The sequence below is a fragment of the Hypanus sabinus genome, chromosome 10 (genome assembly GCF_030144855.1).
Source record: "Hypanus sabinus isolate sHypSab1 chromosome 10, sHypSab1.hap1, whole genome shotgun sequence".
NCBI lineage: Eukaryota > Metazoa > Chordata > Chondrichthyes > Myliobatiformes > Dasyatidae > Hypanus > Hypanus sabinus.
Window position 1 is genome coordinate 63,115,875 of NC_082715.1, and position 12,639 is coordinate 63,128,513.

The 12,639-nt window shown below is 39.5% G+C and overlaps 1 protein-coding gene and 1 long non-coding RNA gene across 7 annotated transcripts in view; one reads left to right on the forward strand and one right to left on the reverse strand.

Moving 5' to 3' along the window:
* On the forward strand, positions 1–12,595 carry LOC132400707 (uncharacterized). The gene is made up of 3 exons (XR_009514342.1): positions 1–141; positions 8,960–8,995; positions 11,397–12,595. It is a non-coding gene; the product is annotated as an uncharacterized LOC132400707 (long non-coding RNA).
* allc (allantoicase) overlaps positions 3,671–12,639 on the reverse strand; it is a 48,890-nt gene continuing 39,921 nt past the window's right edge. For all 6 annotated transcript variants that reach the window (XM_059981981.1, XM_059981980.1, XM_059981976.1 and 3 more), the window contains exons 11-12: positions 9,250–9,377; positions 3,671–4,292 (exon numbers count right to left, since the gene is read on the reverse strand). In XM_059981981.1, the coding sequence (XP_059837964.1) occupies positions 4,161–4,292; positions 9,250–9,377 (260 nt within the window). In that variant the 3' untranslated portion in view covers positions 3,671–4,160. The remainder of the gene's footprint in view (positions 4,293–9,249; positions 9,378–12,639) is intronic.

Below are 12,639 nucleotides of genomic sequence, written 5' to 3' on the forward strand. Positions count from 1 at the left end.
ATCCGGAACAAAATTCCTTCTGGACCCCTGAAAGCCACGAGAATAATTAAAATTCTGCATTGTTCTTCACCATTTCACATTGGAGAATATCAATAAATATCTACCTTACTTCACTTGGATGGATGCAGTGCAGCGGTTAAGGTACTTAACTCATAATATGGATCCAAAATGCAAGTTCCATCACAGTAGCTGGGGAATTTCAATGCAGTTTATTGATTAATTAAAATTCGATAAAATCTAGAATTTAAAACCTGTGTAAGTAATGGTGATAGTGAAGCTGCTGGATTATCATAAAAATAATATAATTCGCTCTTCTCCTGCAGGCATAAAATCGTGCCTTCTTTTTCCAGCTCTGAGCTATATGTGATTATACTACCACTGCATCATAGTTCTCCATTAACTACACTCTAAAATCAGCTACTTAGTTCAAGAGTATTTAAATATTATCATTGCCAGTAACACACATCCAGTGAATAAATCCTAAAATAAAATTTATAATTCCTGCATTATTTAGCACAGCACGCCCTCACTCAATAAATAATTCCTGAGCATACACCTTCCGAGCTTTTTTTTTCCACTCTGGAGATAAACATGATATTTTTAGCATAAACAAAGGGAGCATCCAATTCTTTAGTAAACCTGAAACACAATCAGTGAAACTCCACCTTCTGTTTTTTATTTTTAAAGATAAATCAGACATGGACTTAGGTGAGCTTCACACTGTGGGAAAAATAAATTTGATATGACTTCTCTCTTTCTCCCCTTTCTTAAGTATAAAATCCTCTTGAAGTGTCATCACTGGTCTAATGTGGAAAATACAAAAGTCTCCCACAAAATATCAATGTGTTGAAAATCCTCATTTTGATTATTTATCCTATCTTATCAATCCAGAAAACATCCACATTATATATAAAACATCTTTAATGTAAGATAAATGTAAAAACCAACAGACTTTGAACTGAGATTTTTACATTTTTTCTCATTTTCAAATATTTGTTTGACTCCTCTTCCCCTGCAATGGTGCAGGGCTGGCATTTAAAGAGGAAAATAACACAAATAACTAGGAAGTTTTATTACACAAATTACTCACTGCCACAAATTATGGTTGCATAATCTTATAGGGAAGACATAAACTAAAATGGTTTAGAAATTTTTATTATTTCACAAACTCACTTGTATAATCTTCTCTGATAGTTTAATAGAGCCATTGGTGTTATCATCTCATACTAATTAACAGAGGTAACTTTGTTGCAGGCACGTTGCTTGTTCGTATAGAAACATCCCTGATAGTAATTGTCTCCCACCGTGGCAAATTTATATTTTATATACAGTACAGTCATTCTAATTGTGTTACTCATTTGTGAGAAATTGTCTCAAAAAACTGCTGACTGCCCCAACTCAATGCTAGGCTAGATATGACAAAGGTGGAGAGAGGCCTGTACTTTAAATCAAACTCTCAAATCTATCTTTCAGTTCCATCATGAATATAGCTCATTTAGGTACCTCCTCAATATCTCCATGGATGGAAGAAAGGTCCCCCAGCCACATCTTCCAACAAGTAGAAGTGGAAATCACTGTGGAATTCTCATCATTTGGGGATCTGATTTCTATGCAAAAATATTCCCATTCACTATTAAATTTAGAGGCAGGGCCAATGTAGCCCAACTAAGCAGCAAATTCTGCTGCATTTACCTGTCCTTTTTGATGCAGGAGGTGTTCAACTGGGCACAAATACCCCCTGGTTTTATTTCAATGAGGGAACCTCCCTGGTACAAAGACTCCATGGAGGTTCCCTCATTATAAAGTGATCAAGTGAGGCATTTTTGTATTTGATTTTATCCAATAAGTACAAACACTATGAAATTAGAATAAAATTGCTTTTTAAAAAACTATTTTTGTGAATAAAGTTGTACATTGTCAATAAGTGTGAAGCATGCAGGTTTACATTTTACTAGATTTTGCTTTCAGACTGCTGCATAGGATTTTCAAAGTGCTCATCCTGACATCTAACCTAAACCATTTAGTTGTGAGATATGTTTAAAAAGGGTTCTAGAAGTAAGCCTAGCAATTATAGACGTGTCAGTTTGACATCAGTGGTGGGTAAATTAATGGAAAGTATTCTTAGAGATAGTATTTTTCTAATTATCTGGATAGACAGGATCTGATTAGGAGTAGCCAGCATGGATTTGTGCAGGGAAGGTCATGTTTGACAAACCTTATTGAATTTTTTGAAGAAGTTACGAGGAATGTTGACGAGGGTAAGGCAGTGGATGTAGTCTATATGGACTTCAGCAAGGCCTTTGACAAAGTTCCACATGGAAGGTTAGTTAAGAAGGTTCAGTCATTAGGTATTAATGCTTGAGTAATAAAGTGGATCAACAGTTGCTAGATGGGAGATGCCAGAGAGTGGTGGTGGATAATTGTTTATCGGGATGGAGGCCGGTGACTAGTGGAGTGCCTCAGGGATCTGTTTTGGGCCCAATTTTGTTTGTAATATACATAAATGATCTGGATGATGGGGTGGTAAATTGGATTACTAAGTATGCCGATGATACTAAGGTAGGAGGTGTTGTGGATAATGAGATGGGTTTTCAAAGCTTGCAGGGAGATTTATGCCGGTTAGAAGAATGGGCTGAACGTTGGCAGATGGAGTTTAATGCTGAGAAGTGTGAGGTTGTACATTTTGGCAGGAATAATCCAAATAGAACATACAGGGTAAATGGTAGGGCATTGAGGAATGCAGTGGAACAGAGAGATCTAGGAATAACAGTGCATAGTTCCCTGAAGGTGGAGTCTCATGTAGATAGGGTGGTGAAGAAGGCTTTTGGAACGCTGGCCTTTATAAATCAGAGCATTGAGTACAGAAGTTGGGATGTAATGTTAAAATTGTAGAAGGCATTGGTAAGGCCAAATTTGGAATATTGTGTACAGTTCTGGTCACCGAATTATAGGAAAGATATCAATAAATTAGAGAGAGTGCAGAGACGATTTACTAGAATGTTACCTGGGTGTCAGCACTTAAGTTACAGAGAAAGGTTGAACAAGTTAGATCTCTATTCATTGGAGCGTAGAAGGTTGAGGGGGGATTTGATCGAGGTATTTAAAATTTTGAGAGGGATAGATAGAGTTGCCGTGAATAGGCTGTTTCCATTGAGAATAGGGGAGATTCAAACGAGAGGACATGATTTGAGAGTTAGGGGGCAAAAGTTTAAGGGAAACACGAGGGGGTATTTCTTTACTCAGAGAGTGATAGCTGTGTGGAATGAGCTTCCTGTAGAAGTAGTAGAGGCCAGTTCAGTTGTGTCATTTAAGGTAAAATTGGATAGGCATATGGACAGGAAAGGAGTGGAGGGTTATGGGCTGAATGCGGGTAGGTGGGACTCGGTGAGATTAAGAGTTCGGCACGGACTAGGAGGGCCGAGATGGCCTGTTTCCGTGCTGTGATTGTTATATGTTATATGGTTATATGTTGGCCCACGATGATCTGATGGACTCATACAAATTTTAGTGCTGATGTGGCTTTAAATGTGTATGCTTAATTATTAATAGACCAATCAAGAGAAAGTCGGCAGATGCTGGAAATCCAAGCAACACACACAAAATGCTGGTGGAACTCAGCAAATCAGGCAGCATCCATGGAAAAAAGTACAGTCAACGTTTCAGGCTGAGACCCTTCGGCAGAACTAAATTGTTTATTAGCACTTTCAATTTGTTATGCTTTATATAGACTACAAGCTGATACATTTCAGTTTCTAATAACCAAAAGAGACTAATTTTGTTGAACACCTAAACCAAACTGAGCCAAAAATTACAGTTAGAAAATTAAAACCCTACAAAGAATTCAGCCAAGGCAGAGAAAATGCTGACACCAAGACATGCATTTGAATCTGGATCTTTAATCTATATTTAGAATCACAAGATCAGGTCTGCTAATGCCTGCATATAACCTCAGTGCCTCCACAGTCCATACATTTGTAAAGGGTAAATGTCAAGATCAATTTATGAGAAAAGACATTTTTCACACGAGACAATTATTAGCATCAATGACATAAGACACTCTGCAATAAAGATAAGTTTTCAGACTATGATAGTCTAACAAGGCTGAAATGGTACCTAAGAGAAGAATTTTCAAAGTATTAATGAGAAGCTTCACAGATTCATCAAGGGAAGGAACATGGGTGTCCCATTAGCCGCATCCTACTAATCCCACCATCTGGTTTAATCGTCAGCCTCACATGAGTTACAACATCTTGCATTTTGATGGAGAAGAAATGCTGCTGGTGTGGTTTCAGCTAAAATTGAAAGAGAAAGGATTATGAAAGGAAGGGGCATTCTTTCCAAGAGAAACTGATTAAACACTTTTGTGGAGATGAGGAAGAACAGGAAAATTTCTTTCACCATGTCACTCTTTACAAATGGAAAGTGCTTCACACAGAGTCAGTGAAATCACGACTTGGTCCTATATCTCTGCATAATCTCATTATCTTTTAATTTTATTATTATCCTTTACAAATTTACACCAATAAACCAAAATGGTTAGTTAAAATATTTTATCGTTGGAATAATTGAATGGCAATGTTTTGGTTTTACATAAAGATAATGCTTTACATCATCAGCAATCAGAAGATTGGGGCTCAATGCCCACTACTCTGTGTCAGGAGTTTGCACCTTCTCCCCGTGACTACATGGATTTCTTTGCAGTGCTCTAGTTTCCCCTCATCTTTCCCCACATTCCAAGAAGATGTGCAGTTAGGTTTAGTAAGTTGTGGACATGCTACTTGGGCCGCAACCATGGTGATATTTGCAGGCTGACCCAGCATATTCTTGGATGGTGTTGGTCATTGACACAAACATCACATTTCACTGTGTGTCTTGATGTACATGTGACAAATAAAGCTAATCTTTCTTTATCAAGGGAATTAATGGTGTTGAGTCACTTTTCAGGGAGAATTAAAAGTGAGTAATTATAATTGTAGGCTTGGAACATGGACTATTCCATGTACCGTAGCTGGAGGCCATGCAGGTGCCCATGGCTACACCTTGGGTTTGGAGAAAGAGGGAGGAGCTGAAAGAGAAATTATTCAAGGACAAGAAACAGTTCCACCAGATAGAGGAGGGAGGTTGGGGGGGAACTAGATAGGTCTAAAATCTACAAAGAAACAGACAGCATCCTGGTGCGCAATGGAAGTATATGGGGATTGGAGGTCCTGAATAAAAATAAGGGCCAGGAAACTGAAAGTGATTGGAGTGATGGAGAGCATCCAAAGTATCCCAGATGGAGGTAGGAAGGGACTGAGCCAAGAGGGACAAAATGGAGTTGAGGTATGTGGACACGCACGCTGTAGGGCAACAAGCAGAAACGATGGGCTTTCTGGGGCAATTATGTTTATGTGAATCTTGGGTGGGAGGTAGAAACTGGCAGTGCAGGGTATTATTTCCCTCCATAAATGCTGCCTGACATACTGATTTCCTCTAGCTTTTGCCAGCATCTGCAGTCTCTCTTGTCCCTGAGAAATTAGAATAATATCTTAAAACAACAAATAAGGAAACAGACATTAAAATTCATTGGGAGTAAAAAAGCGGTAGACAGAGATCCTCAGAAATGAGTGGCAAGCAACAGCAATGTGGAAGTACATTGGTCTGCCCCTATCATCTTACATTGGATCATAATATACCGATTAAGCAATAGAGGACACAGATTGTGGAGGACAATCAAACATCTTCCTCCACAAACAATGTACAGACATAATAGCAGGTGACTCTGTAAACTGATTCACAAACAGTTGAAGGCAACCTCAGGAAGTAGAAACTGGGCTCAGATATGCCAGTATATATGAAAGAGAATTCTCTTCAGCAATGACATGCCTAAAGTCCAGGAGCAGTGAACTACCACTTGAAACAGAAATAATCCACATATCAAACCTGAACCCCAAATAATTGACTGTAGCTGATGTTGTTAAAACTTGGCCTCCAGAAAGTGAACATGGCTTGCGGTCTGTGGTTTGCCATAGAATTTCTCAGTTTGTGCTGTCGGCATGAAACTGTAATGTTTAAAGGAGCTGTTAATCAAAAACAGACTTTAACAATTCCTGGCACATCTGAGCTGAGTCTTGCTGTTCAAGGAAAGTGGAAGGGCATAGCCAAGGGGAAACAAATGCTAAAGTCATGTGAATTGAGCAGTTAGCGATTATATTTTAACAAAGGAACTAAATTCTTCCTTATTGATACTGATGTAGAATTAGCCAAACTGCTGACCCCAACAAAGTAAATTTATATTTTTCTAGCTCCCCCATCCACAATTATGGGAAGGAATGTTTACTTAAATATTAACCTGTTCCTTATATGAAACTAATCATTAACCACCTCAACTAACCAAATCAACTTTACAGCCATGAGGAAGACATAAGTTTGTGAAAGCCCTGAAGTGCTTGCATCAAGCAGAAATTTCCAAACAGAACAAACAACTGCAAAAGCAATCTATTCTTATTCCTGAAGAAGATATATTTTACACAGTTTAAATAAATCAATAATGTGTTACCTCAATCAAGGATTCTCAATATGTAAATCAGTTAAAATTTTATAAGCTTCTGAAGAATTTCTGCTTCTTTTTGTAATATGTAAATAAACTTTGAATCTCATGATAAACCCATTAATGGGACATCAAAAACATTCCTACTGAGGATTGACAAAAGCAGGGCAGTGGACATTGTCTATATCAAGTTTAGTAAGCCATTTAACAAGATCCCCCATTGTGGCTCCTGTTCAGAGCAGAGAAATTTAGAACAGTACAGCACGGGACTCTGTTGTAGTGCCCTATTTCTCTATGACTCTCGAAACAGATTCTTTGGCCCACAATGTTGTGCTGAACTAATTAAATTAGTAACAAAATGCAACTAAGCTAATCTCTTCTGCCAATACGATGTCTATATCGCTCCATTCTCTATGCATTCATATGCCTGACTAAGAGGCTAAATACCTCTATTATATTTGCCTCCACCACCACCTTTGTGAATGTATACCAGGCACTCGGTATTCCCTCTGTAAAAATCTTGCCCCACACATCTCCTTTGAACTTCACGAAAAAGATTCTGCAGATGCTGGAAATCTTGAAAAATGCACAAAAATTGCTGAAAGATGTCAGCAAGTCTATGGAAAGGAATAAACAGTTGATGAGTTGGGAGGGCTCTCAGTCCAAATCATCGATTGCTTATCCCCACCCATCACAACCCCCACCCCCGTCAACGTTACCTGACTTGTTGAGTTCCTCCAGCATTTTGTGAACTTATCTCCTGTCATCTGAGATGCATGCCCTCTGGTATTAGACATTTAAACCTTGGGAAAAGGATACCAACTATCTACTCAATGCCTCTCATAATCTTATAAATATATATTATATCTGCCTCCGTCTCTGCTGCCCCAGAGAAAACAACCCAAGTTTGTCCAGCCTCTCCTTATTAGCAAGTATATCCGCTCTAATCCAATCAGCATCCTTGTAAACCTCTTCTGCACCCAATATACAATATAAAAATATACAGGAAGCTAAAAGTAAACAAATAATTAATTAAATATTTTTTAAATTCACATACACGGGGGTCTAGTCCCAAAATTAAGGGGTCATACATGACGTGCAACAAGCTTCTTTGTTCAGAGCACCTTGGATTTAATGGTAAATCCAGCAGCAGAGAAGTATTCAGGTCTTTGTGCAGCCTAATCTGGATTGCTGTTAAATTAACACACTAATTTCTTCTACGTAAGTGGGTTTTGAGTCTTTTGAATATTCTGCCACAAAATACAATGGAAATAATCTTTGAACAAGGTACATTCAGATAGATTCTTGATAAGGGTCCTATCACTGATCCCTGCAGTACACCACTGATCACAGTAGCCAATCAGTAAAGCAGCCTTCCACTTTATGCCAATTTATATTGCATTTAGCCTAAAAAAATTCAACAAATTAATGAGGCAGGATTTTGCCCTCACAAAGCCGTCTTCAACTCTTGCCTTTCAAAATGTATATAAATCTGATCCTTTTGGCATTTCTGCAATAATTTTTCTACCTCAGATGTACCACTCACTGGTCCTATGACCACCTGGCTTATGCTAGCTATACTTCTTAAATAAAGGAGTATTAGCTCTCCTTCATGCTTCTACCACCTTACATGTGGCCAAAAAACACACTCTAGGCTCCATCAGCAACCCAGCTATGGAGTCCTAGCACAGAAACAGGCCCTTCGGCCCATCAAGTCCATGCGGAACCATTTAATCTGCCTACTCCCATCAATCTGCACTGGGATCACAGCACTCCAAACCACTTCTATCTGTGTACTTATTCAAACTTCTCTTCCCTTATCTCCTCCCTTACTTCGCATAGCGTACTAGCATTTATCTCATCTGGCCCTGAGGGTTTATCCATTTTTATGCATTTCACATCTTCTAAAACATCCTCAATGCTGACCTGTTCTAAATTATCCACAAACATATTATCTTGGTGAAGTCAGCTGAGAAATATTCAGATAAGACCTCACCTGCATTCTCTGGCTCCTCACATACTTATTCAATGGCAGAACGTACCTGAGGGTCCAAGTGGCCTATTTATGCTCTTAAGTCAAATGCTTGTTCATTTGAATACACCTGCATCATACAGGTAACTTATTCCTAACTTCCAAGTTACACTGCAAATGGGCAGGTCTGCATTACATTACTCATCAGCCCACTCTGGCTCAATGGTTCGTGTAGCCATTGATTAATGGAGCACAAATTACCCTGCAACCAACAGGCTCCAGAACCAGCATGGAGAACTTCCTTCACCACTACTCTGAGCTGATTCTGTGACCTCACTTTCAAAGACTCTTTACAGACTCCTGCTCTCAGTATTATTCTTATTCACAGTTTGTCTTCTTTCTATGTTTATGTAATTTTTTTCAAACAGTTCTATTGTATTTCTCTTTTTTTTTTGTAGATACCTGCAAGAAAATGAATCTCATGATAGTAAAAGGTAACATGTTTGTATTTTGAACTTTGAACTTAAACAGTTCAGCCTATTGTGCCTACTTCAGTTCCTTGAAAGGTTAGACTCAAATCCCACTCTTTACAAATAGCCCTGAAATGTTCTGCTTTGATCATGAGCAAATACTAACTCATGTAGTCTTCACTCCTCCATGATCACCAATTTTGAGCACCCACATGGCTCTATAGTCTTAAGTACACATCATTCTGAAGCCGACTAATTAAAGTTTTCTCACCACGTACCTTAGTCATTGGCAGCAGTATTTTCCATTTCAAGCTCATGCAGCTTTTTGCCTCTGTTTTGATGTTTTCTCTCTCCTCCTCTGGACTGATGGCACACCCTTCAATTAGGCAACTATCTGGGAAGTTACCTAGTGACAGAAAGCTTTTTCCTTAACAATGCCATTCAGGTCTACATCCAATAAGACAAGTCTACTCATCTGAGGTTAGCTGTTGAAATATATTGGAATGAACTTTAACCCCCAGCTGGACGGGGTGGGGGTGAGGTGTTGGAAGAATAAAATCCTCCCTCTGGCTCTAAAACCATTACAAGTACAACTCTGCCAAGGTGAATTGGAGGTCAGAGTACTGGTCCATTCAGAAGCACAAGAGATTCCGCAGGTGCCAAAAATTTTGAGCAACACACACAAAATGGCTGACAGCCTAGCAGGTTAGGCAGCATCTATGGAGGGAAATGAACAGCCGACATTTCGGGCCGAAACCCTTCATCAACACTGGGAAGAAGGTGGCAGAAGCTAGAATAAATGGTTAGGGGACAGGCACAAGCTGGCAGGCAATAGGTGAATTGAGTTGAGAGGGGAAGATAGGTGGATGGGGGGAGAGGGATGAAAGGGAATGATGTGAGAAACTAGGAGGTGATAGGTAGAAAAGATGAGGGAGGAAGAAACTGATAGGAGAGGACAGTAGACCACAAAATAAAGGAAAGAAGGTGAGGAACCAGAGGGAGGTGATGAGTACATTATGAGGGTGAGAAGGGGAAGTGAAGGAGTGAGAGGGCCACCAGAATGAAGGAAAATGGGGAGGGGGCATGAAGCAAGGCGACCAGACGGGAGTAGTTACCGGAAGTTAGTGGTTGCCTTTTCTCTCTCTACTATTCAGGGCCCTAAACAATCCTTCCAGGTGACATGGTGACCTGCAATTTTATCAGTGTTATCTCTTGCATCCAGCACTCCCAATATGGCTCCTCTTTATCAGTGAAACCATAAACAAATTGGGGGACATTTTGTCAAGCACCGTTGCTCAGTTCCCTGCAACAGCCGGGATCTCCCAGTAGCTGCCAATTTCAATTCCACTTCCCATTCCCACACTGAAAAGTCTATCCACAGGCTCGTCTTTTGCAGTGATGGAGCCCGACACAAGTTGGAGGAGGAACATCTGATATTCTGCCTGGGTCACCACCAACCTAACTGCGACAACATCTATACGACTTCCAGTGTCAACTTCGCTCTGTTTCCCTTGCTTTTTTCAATCCACCCCCCCCCCCACTACTTTTGCACATCTGGTCACCCTCTCACCTTTCTCAACCAGGTCCCTGCCTTCATGACCTGCCAGTCATCTCGTTCTAGTTCCTTCCCCACTTTTAGTCCATGGTCTACTGTTCACCTTCTTCAGCCCTTTGCCTATACCACCTATCATCTCTTAGCTTCTCACATCATTCCTTCTCATCCTCTACCCCAACCACTGACCTTCCCCCTCACTTGGACTCATCTTCTTCCTGCAAGCTTGTGCTTCTCCCACCCAACCTCACCTGCTACCACCACCTTTTCATTCTGGCTTCTGCCTCCTTCTTTTACAGCCTTGATGAACAGTCTTAGCCAAAGCCTCGACTGTTCATTTACCTCCATAGATGCTGTTTGAGTTGTGGAGTTCCTCTAGCACTTTTTGTGTGTTGGTGATTTAACACTGTGGTCCAGGCTTCCTGGGAGTCTGGAGACACGGAAGATGAAATCCGGAGTGAACCTCTGAAACTTCATGAACTAGGATGAGTAGGGCTGTTTATTCCTACTCTTAACCAAACCTATAATGATTTCCCTAAGTCCCTACTGTCAGCCATTCAACATCCCACATTCTATTTCTTAACATTAGCCTGTGAAACTAGATCTTAAATTTGTGACATTTTAAATTTCATCAGAGTTTAATCTAGTTATGCATTTTAAGATATTAAAAATATGACCAGCTTCTCCCTGGAGACTTCTCGTTCTACCAATATACCAATCATTTTTATTTCTCCTTATATATCAGATGCTCTAGTTTCAGAGGATCAAGTTTTCTTTTGGAAACTTGAGCAAATATCAAAACTGAATGCTCCCAATGTATTTCTGATGATTTGCTTGGATGAAATATCTATCTGGTCATGTCTACCCTTTTAGGTCAATGAAAAGGACTCTATGAAATTATTTTCATGGCATAAGCAGGATCCTTTCAGTGCCCTGGCCACCATATATCTTTCAATCAGGTTAACACAGATTATTCAGCTATGTTGAGACAGAGCCAATAAATTAAGCCCCATGAACCTGGTCTGCCATTCATGATTGATCAGCGTCTCAATGCATAGGACTGGCTGACTAACAACAACCTTGCACTCAACATCAGTAAGTCCAAGGGATTGACTGTGGAGTTCTGGAAGGGAAAGTCACACATCAGACTTCATTGCGAGGACAGCAGTGGAATGGGTGAGCAGTTTCAAACTCCTGGGTGTCAACGTCTCTGAAGATCTACCCTGGACCAAAAATATTGATGCAATCAGGATGAAGGCATGTAGCAGCTATAGTTTATTAGGAGTTTGAGGAGATTGGATATGTCATCAAATACTCTAGCAAATTTCTACAGATGGACCATGGAGAACATTCCAACTGGTTGCATCATCATCTGGTATGACAGGGTCATTGAACAAGATTGGTAAAAGCTACAGAGGGATGCCAGCTCTATCATGAGCACTAACCTTCTTACATCTTAAAAAATTGATGTCTCAAAAAGGCAGCGTCCATCATTAAGGACACTCACCATCCAGAACATGACCTCTTCTCATTAATACCATCAAAGAGAAGGTACAGGAGCCTGAAAATGTACTCTCAGCATTTCAGGAACAGCTTCTTTCACACTGCCATCAGGTTTCTATATTATCTCACTATTTTTGTGCTACTTGTATATATACTGTACATATTTCTCACTGTAATTTATAGTATACTTTACGTATGATACTATACTGCATCTGCAAAACAATTTTCACTGATACATCAGTGATAATAAACCTGATTTTGAGCTGCATTTACCCACTGAACCATCAAAACCTTTTTGGATTTTGAGAAATTGTCATCAGCAAGCAGTTGCCAAGTTACTTACGGAACAAGAATTTCAATTGAAAATCAATTTACTCACAGTAAAACTGTTTTAAGACATTCTGAGATCTTGGCAGATGTCCAATTAATATAATTCTATCTTTCATTAAATTGGATATGAGAGAACATAATAATATAAAGTTTCTTTAAATGCAAAATAGGCATAACAGTTTTAAAGAAGTGTATTGTTTAGGAAATATAATGCAACTTAAGTAGGCATGAAATTGATTTCAAGATAATCAAGGGAATCTTCTGGATTTCATTTTTGTCCTCT